Source organism: Danio rerio, chromosome 8, assembly GCF_052040795.2.
Source record: "Danio rerio strain M-AB ecotype USA chromosome 8, GRCz13ab, whole genome shotgun sequence".
In the NCBI taxonomy this organism is placed as follows: Eukaryota; Metazoa; Chordata; class Actinopteri; order Cypriniformes; family Danionidae; genus Danio; species Danio rerio.
In genome coordinates, this window is record NC_141028.1 from 24,242,548 (window position 1) to 24,263,151 (window position 20,604).

At 36.2% G+C, this 20,604-nt stretch overlaps 4 protein-coding genes across 13 annotated transcripts in view; 2 read left to right on the forward strand and 2 right to left on the reverse strand.

The window, feature by feature from the left end:
• The window catches only part of nphp4 (nephronophthisis 4), a 284,225-nt gene extending 278,760 nt beyond the window's left edge, over window positions 1–5,465 (reverse strand). For all 8 annotated transcript variants that reach the window (XM_087264575.1, XM_087264571.1, XM_087264574.1 and 5 more), the window contains exons 1-2: window positions 4,895–5,465; window positions 3,650–3,796 (exon numbers count right to left, since the gene is read on the reverse strand). In XM_087264575.1, the coding sequence (XP_087120701.1) occupies window positions 3,650–3,796; window positions 4,895–5,029 (282 nt within the window). In that variant the 5' untranslated portion in view covers window positions 5,030–5,465. The remainder of the gene's footprint in view (window positions 1–3,649; window positions 3,797–4,894) is intronic.
• A 3,075-nt stretch (window positions 5,466–8,540) lies between these two features.
• On the forward strand, window positions 8,541–12,808 carry dffb (DNA fragmentation factor, beta polypeptide (caspase-activated DNase)). Its single transcript, NM_194404.1, is given in 7 exon segments — window positions 8,541–8,684; window positions 8,774–8,900; window positions 9,614–9,802; window positions 11,006–11,085; window positions 11,202–11,375; window positions 11,883–11,983; window positions 12,465–12,808. Coding segments are annotated over 7 exon segments (1,002 nt in total). The 5' UTR covers window positions 8,541–8,564; the 3' UTR covers window positions 12,676–12,808.
• A 624-nt stretch (window positions 12,809–13,432) lies between these two features.
• On the reverse strand, window positions 13,433–17,880 carry si:ch211-147a11.3. 3 transcript variants are annotated; one of them, XM_087263983.1, is made up of 4 exons: window positions 17,585–17,649; window positions 16,830–16,907; window positions 16,293–16,664; window positions 13,433–14,524 (listed from the first exon to the last, which is right to left on the reverse strand). In XM_087263983.1, the coding sequence occupies exons 1-4, from the start codon at window positions 17,597–17,599 to the stop codon at window positions 14,423–14,425; spliced, it is 567 nt and encodes a 188-aa protein (XP_087120109.1). In that variant the 5' UTR covers window positions 17,600–17,649; the 3' UTR covers window positions 13,433–14,422.
• A 1,071-nt stretch (window positions 17,881–18,951) lies between these two features.
• On the forward strand, window positions 18,952–20,511 carry b3gnt7l (UDP-GlcNAc:betaGal beta-1,3-N-acetylglucosaminyltransferase 7, like). Its single transcript, NM_214777.1, is given in 1 exon segment — window positions 18,952–20,511. A coding segment is annotated over 1 exon segment (1,239 nt). The 5' UTR covers window positions 18,952–19,125; the 3' UTR covers window positions 20,365–20,511.
• Window positions 20,512–20,604: the final 93 nt, after the last annotated feature.

Genomic DNA, 20,604 nt, shown 5'->3' on the forward strand with positions numbered 1-20,604 from the left:
TCTGAGGTTATATAAACCAGAACTGTAGGTGGCAACAAGTGACTGTCATAAATTGTTCTGAATCTAAAGTGTCTTAAGGTCGGCACAGTGGCTCAGTGATTAGCACTGTCGCCTCACAGCAAGAAGGTCACTGGTTCAAGTGGAGTTTGCATGTTCTCCATGTGTTCTTGTGGATCACCTCCAGTTAGTCCAGTTTACCCCACAGTCCAAAGACGTGGTGTAGGTGAATTGGAGAAACAAAACAAAAAATTGGCCATGGTGTATGAGTGTGTGTGTTAAGTCTGATTTTTACTTTGCATCGAATGATCAACGTGACCCACGGCGCATGCAATGCACATCGCCATGCATTTATATTTCTGCGCCCTGTTTGTGTTGCTCTGCAATAGTACTTTAACGCTAGCTGGCAGTAGATTTTTATTTTTCCTCTGTGTCGAGTTTCTTCAGTGGTGTTTTATTTTTTTCTGAACGCTACCTTAAATGTACAAGTGGCTCAAACTGGCTTATTTTGGGGCGGGAATCGGTGGACATGCAACAACTTTAATCATAAGATAAACACAATACAACAGTTTCCATCTAGAGCTCCTTCACAGGACTCATCACTAAACACTCGCTCCATTGGGCTCGCAGTGGCTCTCACCTCCGCCCACACTTCTCATTGCTACTAAGCTGACCAATCACAGAGCTTGCGCTATGCATCGTGGCGACGTGTAGTTACATCTTTAGAGAGGTGCACGTCAGCGTCGCAGACGGCCATGGCGAGGGCGATGCGACCATGTGTAGGCTGTGCCGGAGCATACGTGTCTGCTTGATGCAGAAGTATAAATCAGCCTTTAATGTGTGTATGGATGTTTCCCAGTACCGGGTTGCAGATGAAACGCCATCCGCTGCTTAAAACATATGCTGGACAAGTTGCCGGTTCATTCCACTGTGGTGACCACTGATACGCCAGATAAAGGATTAAGCCGAAAAAAAAATTACGAATAAATTTCCTTAAACAATAAGTTCAAAAACACTGATTCAGAAATGAACAAATGACTCCATGTGACGACAACAACGATGACGACAAATGATTCCATTGTGCGAAATCACTTTCTTGGGTGAAAATTTATATTTAAGTTGAATTTTACAGTCTGAAGCAGTGGTGACCGAACTTGTTCCTGGAGGACCGGTGTCCTGCAGAGTTTGACTACAAGCCTAATCAAACACACCTGAACAAGCTAACCAAGGTCTTGCAAGGTATAATTGAAACTTCAAAAGTTGGAGCTAAACTCTGCTGGAACACTGGCCCTCCAGGGACGAGATTGGTGACCCCTGGTCTGAAGGAACACAGTAGACAGGCTGATTGTAAATGCATATTGATTCTCTGCCAACAGGAGGCACTTATGGAACTTCAAATGTAGTGGTTTCCCTGGTAATAGCTGTTATCTAAGCTGCTTTCAAATGTTTTTTAATCAGGCATTCATCAGTAATAGTGCATCTAAAATTGCCAGTATAAGAAAAATTTGTAGTACTTAAAAAACAAAATGCGAGAAGTACCAAGATGACTTGCAACGAGGTTTTGAAGTGCGCATCCAATGGACACTAAACTATCCCATAAAAGCCAGGCAAATTAAATTTCTGAATGGGAGTGAAACAATGCAACTGACGCAGGTAAGTTATTTGATAATTATAAATGGTGGATGTAGTACATTAAAATACCATTTAATACTACTCATATTCACACTATATAAAATGTACTTCACTAAATTTGAGTACTAAGTGCAAAATCAAATAAATGAGTAGTATGCAATTTCAGATGCAGCATACATGAAAATGACATTGAAACTTTACTTAAAACTTTCTGTTTGTCAAAGACTCATTCATGTTAAAAACCCCTATGTCGCAATTTGATTTTGCAGGGCTCATGTTTCTTCAACAAAGTCAAAGCCTTTGGAAAATCTACAATTCAATGTAACTGAAACACTTATGCATCCATATTTATTTGCATCCTTACATAGCAAGCTAAAATAGTACGTGAGCGAAGTAGCATTTCTGAATTCCTAACTGTTTATAAAAACAGTGCAGTGAAAAGTACTTAGTTGATGTATTACTTCTGTTGAGAATACATCCACTGTACTATCCTTTAGTCTGTGCTTTTTTCTGTCAAATCAAACAAAACTTCAGTAAATAATATATGAAAAAGTTCAAACCTATCAAATTTTGAACAGCAGTATGGATCAAGTGCACGCATACAGATCCTCACTTCCTCTTTCTTTACTACTAGTTATAGCATTAAACAAAAATAAATGAACAAGGTATGTTGGACAATACAGAGCAGCTAACTGAAAACGAATCATGCCTCCTAATCATCTCCCAATCAGGATTTTAACCACAAAAATATATGAATAATATGGTTTTTAAACAATAATGTTACACTTGTAATTTTACACTTGTAAAAACTGTCATTTTATGTTTACTTAAAGAGATAGTTAACCAACAGGGTTCTACAGGCTTCATTAAGTCAAATTTAAGACTTTAAGACCTTTTTAAGAACATTTTGAATAAAATGTAAGACTTACACATGGCCGAACAGTAAACACTAAGGACTTTTTCTAATGGCCCAGTTAAAACATCAAAAAGCCATTAAAAACAAATGTTATTGTAAAGAAGATAATAAATTAAACCATGTGTTTATAAATAGAAAATACAGTTATTAAATTACATTTAATATATAAGATATATTATATAAGAGTTAATAAATAAACTTTTGTCAAAAGTTTTATTGAGATGAAATGAGCTACCCGATAAGGTAGCTTTACATGGAAATAGAAAAAATAAAGTTGTTTAAAATTGATTTAAGACCTACAACACAATATTTTCCTGAATTTAAGACATTAAGATTTAATTAAGACCACACGGATACCCTGAACCAAATAAAATTTACAATTTACTCGCCATTTAATTATTCCAAACCCATATGAGTCCTTTTTCTGTTAAACATAGATAGAAGATATTTTTAAATGGTGAGAAATGTGTAACCCTTGACTTCCATAGTATAACATGGAAGTCAATGGTTACAGGTTTCCAACATTTTTCAAAATAACTTATTTTGTGTTTAACAGATTCAGAAAATAATCTCAAGCATGTTTGAGACAAGTGAAGGTCGAGTAAATGATGACAGGATTTTCGGTCTGGGTGAACTATCACTTTAACCTGTTAGTGGGGTCTTCATTATTTTTAAATATATAATACACTTTTTAAATAATGTTTGTTTGTTGTTGTTTTCACATTTATTGCAGGAAATTGCAAGAAAATCTAAACTGCTCCATCACAAAAAAAAACTTTTTGTTTGTCCCTGAATTTGAGACTTACTGATCCTTTTCCCTGAAAATATCCTCTCTACAAAAACAAAATTGACACCAAGATAGGAAAGCAGTTTCCCCCACAGCAATCATACAGGGAATCATGTCTGGCAGAGCTTTACTGCACAGATATACAGCTACTGTAATTCTGCAGTCTATTCAAGTTTTCATTTTGAGCAGTTTAACCCCACTACAGGGAATAGGGCCTGGAGGTTAGGGAACTTCTGCATGAACTGCACCCTTAGCCAGGTGCTGCATCATGAAATAACACTAAATATCAGGAGCCAGTGTGAAATGAGTCATTGTACCTCATTGAAGAGCACTCGATAGCTCTGACCCGGTGAGCCACTGACAGAGTGTGAGCCGCTCTTCCATGTGCGCCCGAAGAAGTGCTGGTGACCTGAGTCAAACAAGGTCACCCGCAGCTGATACTGAAGTGATGGCGGAGACTCAGACTGTTGTCATGCCAACCACAGGAAGAGGGAAAAGAGGAAACAATAAATTTAGTCTCTGTGGCCTAAAAATAAATATTAGGGAAAAAAATACAAATGTATGACCTCATACATTCACAAATTAATTAGGCTAGATAAAAAGCCCACATTTAAATTTAAACTATAGGCTATTGTTACAGTATATAATGTAAAAAATATGGGGAAGATGTTTGCTAAATTAAGCAAAATTCCTAAGTGTAAAGTAATGAATAATGAATACATCACAAAGCAAATAGGTTAAAACTAAATAATATGTGGCTAAATACATTTTGACAAAAAACAAGACAGAGCAGGAGTGGGAATCTTTTTCAGCAAATAGCCATTTCTTTTTTTTTTTTTTTTGGCAAATGCATTTTTTAAAGAGACATTGACGTTTACTACTAGAAACTACAGATTAGGCATGGGAAAATTAATTTGTTTTGCCTATCTCGGTTTAGAGAAGTGAAATTTTTAAAACCGCCAAAATTTTCTGTTATACCTATGGTATATGTAAGATTTTTTATTTCCTTTTTTTTAGTTTTATAGGAAAACGGTATATGCAGTATTAGAGATATCCAAAGATGCTGTTTTAAATTGTAAAGAAATCTGTGTTTGACAGAAGTCAATGATTGATTATAATTATTTAGCCGGACATGTTTACTGCTCCAAAATATTTTAAATGCTTCTCACAATAAAATATATTGTGTTGAAAGGGAAAAAAAGTTTTTGTTTTTACCCAGACATTTAAAAAGGCTATATTTTAGAGCAGTAATCATAATAGTGTAAAACCTGGAAACCATGATATTTTTATCCAAAGTAATCATATCATATAACAAACTTTTACTACATTATATTAATAAACTAATTAAGATGAATAAATAATATATTGCATTGAGCATATATATAAATAATAATATATAAATAATATAATTAATTGTGGTTTCATGATGTGCTTTTAAAAAGGCAAAGCATTACATAATATTTATTTTTATTTGCATGTATTTATTCAGTCTGTGCAAATCATTTGTACTTATAGTGCTTTAAATGAGAGTACTGTAATAAGTATATTTATTCCCCATCCACCTGTGTCACGTGAAGTCCATCGAGGTGTTTGAAGAGCAGCTGCAGACCCTGAGCAGATCCTGGCGCTTGTCGAGCAGTCTGACTGTGCGGCGGAATCACGCGGTTCCTCTGGAAAGCGCTTCTCCACTCAGACATCAGAGGTTTTCCTCAATAACTTACGTTACTATCAATCTACCAGGGAAGCTTTCTGTCGGTCACTGAGCGTAAATGATCCTGGCAAACATCCCCGGAACGCCTTAAAGCTTCACGGGCTGTTAAATCATTCCCACGGCCAATGTGAAGCTCGTGTTAACGGTAATTAATTCAGATCAGATGCTGGACTAATAAAACTAAGCGCTAAATTACCCGAGAGACCCAGGTTCATTCATTTGAGTGAACAGCAGCTGTTCTCGCTTTTCTTTTCTTCTACTAACGCTTCAGTCGCTGTTAACTAGGGTAAGTTTACAACAATAAGTGAGTCAGCTGTAACACACACTGTTACTTTTGTAATGAAAATACATTGTTTAGCTAACGTTACTGTACTTGTCAGAAGAGATTCCCTCTGTACTCGTTGCCATAGCGTCTGTCAGTCGTTGCTAGGGTGGGTTAAAGAGCGGTTTGGCGCTTTTCTGCACGGGAGAAGCGCGAGGATTGTTGGACAGCGACACTGTACGGCTCGGCGGTAAAGAACACTGCCTCATTCAAAGTTATTTTATTTATTTATTATTATTTTTTTTAATGTATTTATTTTTTTGCTTTAATAAAAAGAACCAGCATGTAGTTTCATTATAAACAAAATCACTTTACATTCCTTAACAAGAAGGATTCAATGAAAAAGGAGAAATTATCTCTTCTGCAAAGTTCAGCTTCAACGCTGATCAAACACACCTGATTTAGCTAATTAATCTCTCAGGTAGCACTTAATAATTACAGGCAGCTGCGTTGGAGCAGGGCTGGAACTAAAATCTGTATGTAGGTAGATGTCCAGGAACACGATTAGGCACCCCTGGTTTAAAGAAATATATTTGTGAACAAGGTAAAAAAAAAAAAAAAAACGGATTTAATATGTATGGCCATACTCTCCCAGTTACTTGATTAAATTAAGAATTGCTTTTGTAGAATTGCTGATGTTTTGTATTACAAAAAGGTGCAAACAGTACGTACAATTTTAGAACATTTTTATTTCAATTAAATTACATTTGATAACTGTAAAATACTATGAAGTAATATTAAACGAAACATTAAAATACCGTAGTTCTGCATGGTAAAAATGTACAGTAAAGTACTGTTTCCAGTATGTATACCACTATTGTATTTAAAGACAGTAAAATGATGTATTACATTTTACAGTAAATGTAATACTATTGTAATTAATATTACAGTAATTTTACTGTTTTATGAAATACAGCAACTACTGGATAATTGTTGCCAGTAACTTACTGTTAATTAAACAAGATTGTTTTTACAGTGTGCACTAAATTGCATTCATTCCTAAAACAAAAATCTGAACATTGGATGACGTCTGGCTCAAGATAATTTTTTGATAAATACTGTAATGTTTTTAGAAAGTGGATTTTGGGACGCTGTTTTTATCACTACATAATTCAGAAAATGATATAATGAATATAATCAGGCAAATTATTGTTCAACATAAACACTGAGAATACGGATATAAAACTGAAGCTTTGTGTAGATGCAGCATAGGAGAAAAATCATTTAAAGACATTATCCTTAAAAAAAAAAACATGCACTGTAATTTTAATCTACAGACATAAATTGACAAATTGTGACAAAAGAAACGCTTAAAGATGTACAGTTGAAGTTAGAATTATTAGCCCCCCTGAATTATTAGACCCCCTGAATTATTAGACCCCCTGTTTATTTTTCACGTATTTCCTCCTAACACCAGCATTCAGCTTAAAGTGACTTAAGCTTAACTAGGTTACAAACCAGGCTGGTTAGGGTAATTAGGCAAGTTTTTGTATAACGATGGTTCGTTCTGTAGACTATTGAAAATATATACCTTAAAGAGGCTAATAATTTTGACCTTTAAATGGCTTTTAAAAATTAAAAACTGCTTTTTATAGCCGAAGTCAAACAAATAAGACTTTCTCCAGAAGAAAAAATATTATCAGACATACTGTGAAAATGTACTTGCTCTGTTAAACATAATTTGGGAAATATTGTTAAAAATAATAATAATAATCAAAAGGGGGGCTAACATTTCTGACTTCAACTGTATTTCGGATGTTTTATTATTAAACTAAAGAAAACAAAACACAATAAAAAGCCAAAAAGCAACAAAGAAAAAAAACTGACAGTGCCTAAAGACTGTGTCCTTTAACAAAAACTTTCCTCCAAGTGTCTCAAATTCAGGAGAAATTTGAAGCTGTTCATTTAAGTTAATTTTTGACATATTCACCAAGCATAGCAATTCTCATCTTCATGGTAGTTTCAATCCTTGCAGCTTCAACATTCACATTTGACCAAGATTTATTTAAGTGAACTCTTAAATAAATTTCGGTCAGATATTGACTACAAACTTTTGTATTGTTTGACAAATGTTAACAGGTTTGGCATGCTGTCCCGGGAGAGAACCCTGAGCTCGGAGATAATAGAGCCCATGGCTCCCACCTGGTAGATCGAGCATGTAAGGAGAGTACGAGATCAGGTAGTTCTTGAGAGCTCCCCGTCGTAAAGGAAGAAAGGGGGTGGATGGGGGATTCTTCTAAAAAACCAAGGTAGGGGAGCCATTTTAGCTTTTGGCTACTTATAGTGAGTTTGAATTAATCTGATTGGCTAACTAATGATTGTAGATGAGAGACCAGCTGCGGTCAATCATATCACGTGCTCCTCTCGAAATTATATTTTGAAACTTCACGTTATAGAAAAATGTGGATGTTCATACATTCATTCATTTTCCTTCAGCTTAGTCCCTTTCTTCATCAGGGGTCACCACCACAGTGGAATGAACCGCCAACTGATCAGCAAATGTTTTCCAGCTGCAACCCATCACTGGGAAACCCCTATACACTATCATTCCCACACACACACACAAAAGACAATTTAGCTTACCCAATTCACCTATAAGCGCATGTCTTTGGATTGTGGGGGAAACTAAAGCACCGGGAGGAAACCCACGCAAACATGGGCAGAACATGCAAACTCAACACAGCAACGCCAACTGACCAACCCGGGACTCAAACCAGTGACCTTCCTGCTGTGCTAACAACTTTTTAAAAAAAATTAAAAAACAAATTTCTTAGTAAACCTTTGTTTCTAACTTGCTAATTTTCTGGGCTTTGTGATACAACATTAATTAAAATGTATTCATGTTCTACTTCTTATATTTAAATTTTTAATGATGTTTAAACCTCATAAAATAATAATCAGCAATAAAAACAGGCTACTAATTAGTTAAATACTCACCTCATAAAAGTTTTAAAATGATTATACTTAAGATTTTATAATGAGTTTATATTTGTTTTGACTAAATGCAAATGTGTGTGTGATCCATGAACGCGAATTTAAATGTTTTATAAAGAGGTTTAAAAAAACAACCACATACAGTCTAAAGTAGGTGTTAATTCACTTGCATCCACTAGATGGCAATGTACGTGTCGTCGTTGTTTTGGTCGCTCTTTGCAAACAAACGGCGAAAAAGAAACTTCAGATTTGCGGAAGGCGAAATATGCACAAAACAACTAAACCCAAACTGGTTAAGATAAGAAGCGCCAACCAGGCTAGAAAATACGGAATTGCGGCTGTTAACCTAAAGGAGCTGATTAAAAAAGGATGTCAATTACTGAAGGTGAGAAAAAATGTACTTTCGGATGAAGAAAGCGTCGCTATTACTGTACTGTGTAATGCAGTTATCAGACATCCATAATTCATCTACAGGTATCCAGCTCCGGTGTACTGGTCTGCTTATACGAGGATGGGACAGTAGTTACCGAAGAGTATTTCCAAAATCTTCCTGATAACACAGATCTAGTTCTCCTGCCCCATGGACAGAGCTGGAATGGGTGTAAGTCAGACAACACTGATATATTGACGTAAAGTTGGTTTATATTCGCACATATGTTCATTTTAACGGCCTCTATGTTGTTTATAACGCTCAATTGAATACTGAGTCTGAAATATCATAAGCAGCTATAAACTATGAATGTACAACATGGTTCACATTCAATGAAATTGAAATTGAAAATGAAAGAGTTATACTTAACACTTGTGTAGTGTTCAAACTGACTACCCTTTCGTTTGTGGCTTTTTTTTGACACATTGACTTCTATTATAAAGCCATGACATCAAATTATCATGCAGTCTTGATTGCTGGTGCTTTTCCCTGTTAAATGAGTATATGCCGTCATGGCTTTGCAATCAAAAAATGCCATTATAATGGAAGTCAAAAACAGCCATTTTGAATACATTTTTGAAAATTTTTTTAATAATTTCTAGGCATTGTCCCAAATATGTGTAAAAAATCATTCTATTTGCTGAAACAGAGAAACTTGTGGCCAAATTAGGCATCAAAAATCGTTCCAGAGTGGATGAAAACATCCCAAACAGCACACAGGGGTTAATGAGATTTCAAGCCCAATATTAGGATGGTAAACAATAGACAGACCGGTGAAATGAATGAATTTGTGCGAATATAAAACCAATGTATAAAAACCAACGTTACCTTAATGAAACATAAAAAAAAGCTGTCTAACAGGCTTATCTTTTGATTTCGTACAGTTGCAGATGAAATAAATCGAGTGCTGGGTCTGGACAGAAACACAGAGGAGCTGCTGGTCAGTGCAGCACAAGGCCTTCTGTCAGATGAACGTTCCCCCAAACGCCGCAGGATCCTGGGAGACCTGCTGAGTAACCTGAGGGACCGTTCAGAGCTGGAGAACAGACTACAGGATCATGACTGGTTTGAAGGTAGCATCAGGGGAAAATACATAGCAATACATGTATTATAATACAATACAATGTTAGCATCATTAATACCAACAAAAAAAAGTCTTTATTGACAATGATTAATATTGTTTTCACACATTTTTGTACTGATGCTTTTAATCATGAATTTTTATACAGTTGAAATCTGTATTATTAGCCCCTATTTATTTTTACCCAATTTCTGTTTAACGAAGAAAATATTTTTTACCACATTTCTAAACATAATAGTTTTAATAACACAACTCTAATAACTTATTTATTTTATCATTGTCTTGATGACAGTACACAATATTTGACTAGATATTTTTCAAGACATTTCTAGATAGCTTAAAATGACACTTAAACGCTTAACTAGGTTAATAGGTTATATGCCGTGCTAGTGTTGTTCCCATACTGATAAACTTCTGGTGACCTGTTATTGTGAATTTTTTTTCCATTTTATATGGTTCTTTTTACAGTTTTGATGTTGTAATGTAATTAAAATACATTCAGTTAAAAAAACTTTGGTATTCATTTAGTTGTTCAAGCGTAAAACGAGACAAAAGGCTTTTATTCGCACCTGCCCGTCAGAATCGGCAGGCTAGCGCAGAAGCTCCATTGTATATACTGGGGTAAAATAAATGCTCATATTATAAAGACATGGCCAGGGAAAATGTAATTTAATGCGGTGCTTCTTGTACAATCTGAGACCCACTTTATACCAGATATCACTCAGCTAGTGGAGATCGCTGATTTTTAAAGAAAACTGGCCTTAAACGTGCTGATTTTTGCATTGACATATAGTTCACCGGAAGCGCTTATCCCAGGTTACGGGCAAATTAAAAGTCCTATTAGTATGCTTCGGCATATACCCTATAACTAGGCAGGTTAGGGTAATTAGGCAAGTTATTGTATAATGATGGTTTGTTGTGTAGACTATCGAAAAAAATAGCTTAAAGGGGCTAACAAATTTTGTCCTTAATATGGTTTTTTAAAAATTTTAAACTGCTTTTATTCTACCTGAAATAAAACAAATAAGACTTTCTCCAGGGAAAAAAATATTATCACATACTGTGAAATTTTCCTTGCTCTGTTAAACATAATTTGGGAAAAATTTCAAATGAAAAAAAAATTCAAAGCGGGGCTAATAATTCTGACTTCATCTGTATGTGTGTGTTTTTTCTCATTTCTCTTGTCTACGTATAGGTATTGATACCCGCTTTAAAACCAAGTCTGCTTACATGAAGTACAATTGCGAGAGCAGAATCCGGGGATATTTAAAAGAGGTGATGAACTGCACTCATTTCTGCTTAAGATCTTAATTAGTTGAAATGTATTTAGTTTATGATTTAAGGATACTTGCCCTTATTCTGATCGGGATTTATTTTAACACACTCGGTAGGTTGATGGATATACTCAAACTATTAAAAATGCCAAAACAAAAAGTGAATATAAGAAGGTGGCGGAGGCTCTGGCTGAGAAACTGAAGGCTGCGAGGTACAACGGCACCTATTTTGACAGATCAGAGAAGGACGCCAACAGACTCTGCACTGAAGAGGGCTGGTTCTCCTGCCAGGTGCTGTTCTGTGACATTTCTTATCAGTATAGACACATTTTCCATCAAAGTAGTTGCTGTATTTATGCCTATTAAACCCTGACTGATTCATTTTGTATTTTCAATTCAAAGAAACGGTAGAAGTATTTATACTTCTTGCCTCACCAGCTTCATGGGCTATTACATGGCAGATACATATTAAACATTTAACAACATATAATAAATTCAATGTGCTAAAAACCAACATGTATTTTCAGGTTTTACCTTATTTTTGTTTCATCTTCCATGTGGTACCAAAAAAACTGGTGTTTAAATAATGTTACATACTTTTTTAGGATCTTTAAACTGTGATTGATTTTATAAAAATCTATTTTAGCTAAAATTAAAATGGTTAATCTAAAAAAAAAGAGGCTTATTTTAATGTTCTTTTGATATAAATTATAAAAGCATATCTGGCCCCATAAGTACATAATTTATGCCTTTTCCTTAGTTTTAATAAATAAAATCTCTCCTTTCTTGCTGTAACAGGGTGCTTTTGATGAGAACAGCTGCAATTTTCTGCATTCAATAAACCCATACGGAAACCGCGAGAGCAGAATCCTGTTCAGCACCTGGAATCTAGACCACCTGTGAGTAGTAGCATTTATATTTACTGTATTTTCTGTAAAATAAGTCACTTTTTTAAAACATTATTGTTAAAAGAAAAAAGGAGGTCAGTTACACCAATTTACAGGTCACATTTTATCATTTCATTTCTGAAATGATGTAAAGTCAGCTGATGGTAAACTTACACTGTAAAAATGCTGGACTCCACACAATCGATTTGGATTTGGACAACATGAAGAAATTGTTAATTTAATTTTTACAAATTTAAGTGGATTAAAATTAAAACAAAGTTGTCCCAAAAATACATCAAAAATTGTGTTGCTTTGGCTCATTTTAAAACAGCTACTTTGAACAAACCGCAAACACAATGGAGTATACACAATATTTTTATTTGATGCATTTTAGACAAAGTGTATCATACCTTGTTTACTCCTGCATCACCCACCTCTGATATGATCATCAAAAATGTGTAAACAGGATCTAAGAAAAGCGTGTCTTTTTCAGGATAGAAAAGAAGAGGACTGTCATTCCTGCTCTCGCCAAGGCACTGGAGGCCAATAAGAGCAATGATATAAATGTGGATTATTTTTACAAACTCTTGTTCACCAGAGAGAATCTCAAGCTGGTTCACATCGTCTGTCATAAGAAAGGGGCCCATGAGCTCAGCTGTGACTCCCGAAAAATCTACAAACGGGTCAAGAAGACTGTAAAATGACATCCATAATCCTCTTATGAAATATGCAGCTTAGTCCAAAAAGTTTCAGCTTTGGTGAATCGTAAGCCTTCTTCAAATTACTGAACTTCTCAGGTTTGATCTTATTTGAGTGCTGTGAACAATATTTTAATACCACAACATTTGTCTTCAAATTATTTACTTTATCAGGGCTTTAAACAGTGACTGATTTAGTTTTTACATTATTTTACTTGAGTACTGTACTTGTATACAATTTTTGTACAAAAACATTTGCTTTTAAATAATGTAGCATACTTTTTCAGGATTTTTAAACACTTATTTTATATTTTTTTACTCTTTTTAGCTCTGAAAGTCTTTGATAAAAATCTGTGTTTATCTAAATTTCCTTATCATGCTTTCAGCCAAAAGCCACAGATTTATCATCTGAATCTTCTATCGTCATCTCTGGGAACAGAATGTTTTTGTACAGTGAGTGTCTGCAGTACTTTTTTCAACAAGCTGTGGGTACAGTTACACAATGAAGTGCTGAAAACAGAGGTTTCTCCTTACAGCAGCATTGTAAAAAAATAATCCCATTTACATGGATCTGTGAAAACAATGCTATATGTATGCAGTGGTCATCAAACTCTGACTTTTGTAACATATAATCAGCCACTTTTTCACTCAAGCTTTTTTGGGTGGATAAAAAAAACACTTGTCAAAAAAGCCATCACACTTTCATCACACTTAAAAAAAAAAAAAAAAAAAAAATTCAGACATTAATTTAGAAACCAGGTAATTGTTTCCCAAATCATAAATGAGGTTTATTTTGTCTGGACGGAGTATTCTAGCTTTTTGTATGATAATACACTGAAGATCAGAAATTAAATAAGTTACATTTCATGTACATACAAGGCATTTGGTAGCAAAAATTAGCACTTGATTCACCACGTCAATAGAAAAATATAAACTTCAAAAATCACACTTTCTACAAGTTTTACCTCATACATAATCACAAATAAACTACATCTGTAAAAATGTTACATCTTGTTAGTGCAAATCCGGACGAATTTACAAATATCATATACAGACAAATTCTGATGGAGCCACATGCATATAACAGATTCAAATTGTATGTTAAAAATGACAATTTCACAATAAAATCTTACAATAAAATCCTCTTAATTTGAGATGCCAATATAAATTCTTTACATCGAGCATATCAAAGAGCAATTAAGATATGTCCAAAATCTACATGCTTTATCTTTCAATTATACAGCACCAACTCTGAAGTATAAAGTGTTTTTTTTCCAAAAACAAATGGATTCATTCTCAACAAAGAATGTTTAAAAGTGCCAAATTCATAAAGGACAGGCTAGTATTCAATTGCTTTCGAAGTCTAAATATCAAACATGAGGCACTTGATGGATGAACGCATAAGTAACAACAAATGGTAGAAACCCCATTACACTTGTACGCAAGTTTTCCTTAAATAGCCTTTTTTCGGGACAAATCACATGATGCTTTAAACCAGAAATCTCACATAAAACTTTTTACTGTACATTCTTTTAGTGCAGCACTTGAATGAATGCTCTTAAGTATAATTAGGGAGGCACAGGATTTCTGCATTTGATTATAATGTGCCTCATTACCGATTGAACAACACAGGGCATCTCTATTGTTAAGAGAATAAAATAGCTTGTTTTAAAACAATCAAGTCCATTTTACCAGCATGACGCTCCTTCAGTCATTTGTACTCCTGCAAGCGGCAGCTGAAGTGATTTAGTCCTCATAGATGCTCGTCTTCACTGTCCTCTTTGGCATAGTAATGCATGCTCCTGTACTCTCTCCGGGTCATTCTTTTGCTGCCTGGAGTTCTGCGGGGGTAATCCTGAAATAAATCAAGCCGGACTGTTTAAAAATTAAGCCGTGTTAAAAATGCATTAATGAGAGTTGGCTATTGTGCACGGAGAATTCAAGCAGACACCTGCTGCTATTTGACACTCTGATGAAAATCATCCACAGAAGTTCACTCTCATAATCCTACATGCTCTTGTATTAACCTCAATATTTCTGGATTACTGTGTGCAAACAAAGCCATCTGGCTGCATGTTATTTATCTGAAAAGCTTAACATAGGGCAGAGTTATGTTACTGGGGCAAAGGGCCATGAACGCTCACTTCCTGCAAACTGGTATTTAACTTGTTTAACGTTTTCTCCGAGAAATATAAGAATTATTTGTAATGTAATACATAAAGTATTTTTCTTTCTCTTTTAATTATGTAAAACAAGTTCTACATATTTTTGCATTCTATTATTGAATTCTAATACACACAAATGTTAAAAATATATACAAATCTAAATATACTATAATATACAGTGCTCAGCATAGAGTACAGCCCATATTGAAAATTAATAGTTGTATCCATTTCTCAGTGAATAAAGGCAATATTTGTGCATTTAAACAGAACAGATTTATTAAACAGATATATTTATTAAAATAATATTTTAGTCACCAAACATATTTAGAAATTGAAATACAATTAAATCCAAGCAAAATATTGCAAAGAAATTACAACTTTTTTTTTTTTTTTTTTTTGCTTCTGATATTTTCGTATTTAAAATTTTTCTACAATATACAAGTTATTTCATTAGATATAAGCTCCAGATTTGGCTTCAGTACTGACTAATCTAATGTATTTGCACAAATATAATATTGTATAGCTTCCTCTTACAAATATACATTTAAAATACAGATTTGCGAGGGGTGTACTCATACATGCTGAGCACTGTATATTATTGGTATTCTATTGATTAAAACACCAATTTTGTACATTTTTGGTAATATTTGTTTGCGTAATGCATATACTTCAGTGAATCAAATTTATACATTTATTTAAATTACATCTAATTTATTTATTAACACGTATTTAAGCATATTTAAGTTTTCAGTGTTTTGCGGAATATTTAGTGTATTCTGCTCTACAGTATCCTCTGATTAGCTGATTTAGAATTTACTGTTTCTATGCATTTAATTTTATTGTACTTTTAGGCTGAATGTAGAAACAAATTCCTATTTTAGGAGAAAACAGTCTTTTGAACACACGATGTCTATCGGTGGTCCACATCTGCAGTTTCAGTCTGTTGAAAGAATATTTTCCACAGTAGTACGAACCATTGTGTGGTGATAACATGTCTGTCTTTTATTTAAATAATTAGTATTAAGGCCTGAGCCCTATATTTCTTGTTTGACGTCCTTCATGGGGGATCAAGCATTAATTGGGGGGAGAGGGGGGATAAATCCCCCCAAACCCCACTGTAATTCGCACCCTGTTTGTAATAAAAATGTAGGCTGCATAAAAATGCGTATAAACAATATTTAATTATGTTTGCCGATATGTCGTTCACGATTCCTTTTACAGAGCTTCAAAACAGACGTCAAGCTCTGGCCACGTGACTTTTTTTCTCCCAGCCGTGTAAAATATACGTGAATGCATCACTGTAAAACAAATAAGGTCTCTTTAAAAGGTTCAAACCCAAAGGTAAATGCTGGTCACGCATGATAGCAGCGTATTGAAATGAGTTTAAATCCAGCGCCATTTCGCTGCATTTCTCCACTGACTCCCAATAATGAAAACATAAGCTCTGAATCGGTTTACCTCAACAACATCCAGGTTCCCAAAGAACTGCTCCACAGGGAAAACATGATTGCTGTCCTCGTCGAAGAAAACGCTCGGGTCTGTGGTCTGCGAGCCGTGAACGCTCTGCTCCATCTTCGCCTCTGCGGAGCCGCTTGTCAAACCCGTGCACTTGGCGGCGGAGTTCTCCTTACCACGCCGTTCACCAGGAGCCTTTTTCCCGGGCTGAATTTTAACGTTTCCATCCACAGCCGCGCTTGAGTTCTCCTCTACTTCGCCGTGAAAGGGTCTCTTCGGGAGCCGCTTGGCCTCGCCGCCGTCGCCAGCCATCTGTCGCACAGCGCGCGCGATATCAGGCGCCGATCTCTGCAGCAGAACTCTCCTCTTTGCCGCCTTCTGTCGAGAACACGCCGAGAATAAATGCGAATGTGCGCAGTAAATACAATATATCAGTGCAGCTTCAGACCCATCGTGGGAACGCTCGTTACATTGTAGCGAACTGTAGCCGACAAACGGAAACTGCGGGGAGGAGATGGTTGTGTAGACACTGACACTGACCTTGACTGAACTTTTCACACCGGGCGGGTTTAAAGAGACAGCGCCGCACACTCGCTGTCCGAGGCTCACAACGACAGTCTGAAACCAGAGAACAACACTTTTATTAGGGACATCATACGATCAATTATGCATCCGTGTTCAACCAAATGACTTCTGGATAGCGGCGCTTCGTTTTAACCGAACAGGGTGGGGTTTGCTGTTGATTTTAATGCTTTTAGAACATTTTATTGTGAAAATAAAAATAATAATTAACGAAATGTACTACTCATTTTTCGCAACAATGGAATGAATCTAACTTGGTAGAAAGATGGACCATGATGATGCGAATCTATAACATGACTTTAAAAAATAAAACGACCTATAGGTGTGCGAAAAATACGTAAATTTCAATTAAAAAACGGAACAACGACGGATCACTCAATTGATTCGTAGACGGATCTTCATTGTCATCCGATTCAAAAGATTCGGTTCACTGGAAGATTCAAATCTTCAACACTACTGCTGCTGCTGGGAAATTAAGCGTTTAACAAAAACACACCAGTAAAAACACACTGCTTAACATTGAAAGCACGTGTTTCAAACAAGACCAGCTGAATGCCCAAAACTTTAGCTACTTCGTTAACGTAACTAAATTAACACAAAACGCTAACACTGTAAAGTAAGTAAACTCATAGCCTATTGTGCACGTCCAGATCATAGCAAACAGTAATGTTCTTTTCAAAAGATCAAGTACTGAAAGAATCCGGTTATTTTACCTGCTTCGCCCTCATTGAAAGTTTAGGCGTCCAAAACCGAGCGCTGACTCCAGCCTGTGTTTATCTCCGGTAACCACTGAAGTCCCGCCCATATACGATAATCTACACTGTGCAGAATCACGAGTTCCCGGTTGAAAACTTTATTTATTTAATAAAGGCGTATCTTTGTCAGCGGCTGATGTTCATCGAGTAACAGCAGTTATCGTTCTTTTGTACAAAAACACTGAAATTTGGTTTACCACAGAGTAACGACTAAACTAAATGGGGTGGTCAGTTAGACTAGCTATTCATCGTAGAAATATGTCGAATGAGTCATCACAGCTATATAGGCTACAGTGCCTAACGCGACGCGAATACGATGTTAAATAGCCTACATCCAGCCTCTTATAATGAGACGACCGTGAAAAAATAATACGCCCTCCTGTTTGATTAGAATGTATGATAAAACAGTCATATTTTCTTAAATGTTTTTGTAATCCTGTTTGAGTTGCCTGCAATCTGACTTTAAATGAAATTATGTACAATCGAACTGTCATGTGAATGACCTAAGTAAACGAGAAGAAGCCTCAAACCTTTATATGGTGGTGATTGGATGGTTTCTAGTTATTAGCAGACTTGTTTATACATTTTCATTTGTTAGTCCTGCCCTTTCTACACGTATAAAACAACAGTATTTATTTACACATTTGCTTACAAATTTGATTTATAGTTTATTTTGAATTTATGTATTAACAATTAGTAATATGTGTGTAATGTTATCAACTATTGAAACATTTTAATATTTATATTTGTTTATTTTATAGTCGATGTGTTCATTTTATTAAACTTTTAATTTTTTTCCAAATATTTCCAACAATCACCTCGTCGTAAACCAGCCAAAATATATAGCCCATGTACACTGTGTGGTTGTGTGTGTCCTTTACACTTTGTTTTCATCCACCCTTCATCCACAGCCTACTGTATGCTGTCAATATTGTAAATGCTAAAAGCCAAGTTCAGTGAAGCTCTGGTTATCAACCACACGAGGGCGCTCAAAACTAAAAAAATATATCAGTGTAAGTTTGGTGCTGCTCAACTGCATAGTGTCAACTAGCATCTTTCATAGTGTATGTGTGGGAGGGAGGGACATCAACAGAGATTTATGAACATTACAAGTAAAGTGGAAATAAAATTAAGTTCAACTCCAATATTTACATTAAATAGCATACGTAATTAGTCCTGTTTGCAAGGAACCCACATTTACTACGCTTGCACAGCTGTTGTGTGTAACCAGAGAGCCCGTAGCAGGTAGGCTATAGAGGAGGAGAGAGGAGGGCAGACAGCCGATTATTTTACAGGATCACTGCCACACGTTTTTACCAGTTCAACGATGGAGCTCGAAGCAAGAGGAACCTGTCGAGACAGTTTATTAGACACAAATATGACAGTCTGACAGAAAGAAGTAGAAGCCGACGAGCTTTATCAAAAATGCCTTTGATGGACTATTTGCTTTTGATAGTTCTATAACATTTCCAGACGACTTGACGGACTTTCTCTGCGGGATGGAGTGCAGGAGCGCGTGCGTAACGGAGTTCTTCTGCCGAAAGAAGAAGAATGTGAAAACTGCGGTGAGCTTAACTTTGCTTTTTGCCACTTTACTGATGCTTCAGAAGCTAATAACAGTGGACACGAACAGTAAAGACAAAAAAGTCGAAGTGAAAGGCAGATGGTGTGGCCCCCAATGCCCGTCATTCAAGAGTAAAAACCTCAAGGCGGTTGAAAATTCTTCTCACTCAGGCGGCAGTGACTCGAAGCGGGCGTTAAAACAACTGCCCAAGAAATGGGACGTGAATAAAATTACATGTACTGAAAATTCCACGATAAAAACTCAACTCTGGTTTCGTCGTTTGAGCCCAAGGTTTCACGAATTTGTTCTTCACAGACATTGCCGATACTTTCCAATGCTGCTGAATCACCCGGAGAAGTGCGGCGGCGGCGTGGATGTTCTGGTCGTGGTTAAATCTGTTATTGAAGAACACGACCGGAGAGAAGCCGTGCGAAAGACTTGGGGAAAGGAGCAAGAGATTCAAGGCTTGAAAATCAAAACGCTGTTTCTTTTAGGCACCCCAGCCCCTGGCAAAGACTCGCGAAACTTACAAGCTCTGGTTCAATATGAGGATCGAACTTACGGGGACATTTTGCAGTGGGACTTCATGGACACCTTCTTCAACTTGACCTTGAAAGAAGTGAACTTTCTAAGGTGGTTCAGCATCTACTGCCCAGACGTTCCCTTCATCTTCAAAGGGGATGATGATGTGTTTGTCCACACCAAAAACCTGGTGGAACTAATTGGCTTCAGGAAGGAGGAGAACAAAGTGGAAAACCTCATTGTAGGCGATGCAATTTTAGAAGCAAAACCGATTAGAAACCGCCAGAGTAAGTATTTCATCCCCAGAGAGTTGTATGATAAACGCTACCCCCCTTATTTGGGCGGAGGGGGATTTCTTATGTCCTCTCAGGTGGCCCGCAAAGTCTTTACGGTTTCTGAGAGCGTGGAGCTTTACCCCATTGACGATGTGTTTGTGGGCATGTGCCTTCAGAAGCTCAATATTGTCCCTGAAGTGCATCTGGGGTTCAGGACGTTCGGGATCATTAAGCGGAAAGTGACGCGTCTGAACCGGGAGCCGTGCTTCTTCCGTGACCTCATCGTGGTGCACAAACTCGTTCCGCAGGACCTGCTGAAAATGTGGACGCTTGTTCAAAACGAGGACTTGAGCTGTGCCAGACAATTTGTACTATAAAGAATAATTTTATAAAGTGTTTTTTTTTTTTTCAAAGTGAAGCGTTTTTGTTTTCAGTTGCCACTGTGGTGGAACTTTGTGATTTTATGAGGACGATGATTATGCCTATATCTTGCCAGATGTAATAAACCACAAGGTATAATCGTCTTTTGAATATGGTCTTATCACAAGGAACAAATGTGTGCCTTGTGTGATTTATAGGTCAAATAAGTGTCGAGCGGGAATGGTCATGCTGTTTAC

What these genes read in the sequence shown, in the direction of transcription:
- si:ch211-147a11.3 (XM_087263981.1), bottom strand. An exon ending in GTGTGAAAAGTTCAGTCAAG is followed by an intron (nt 16,668 to 16,829) that starts GTCAGTGTCAGT and finishes TGTTCTCGACAG; the next exon opens with AAGGCGGCAAAGAGGAGAGT. An exon ending in GGAACCTGGATGTTGTTGAG is followed by an intron (nt 14,525 to 16,292) that starts GTAAACCGATTC and finishes GATTTATTTCAG; the next exon opens with GATTACCCCCGCAGAACTCC.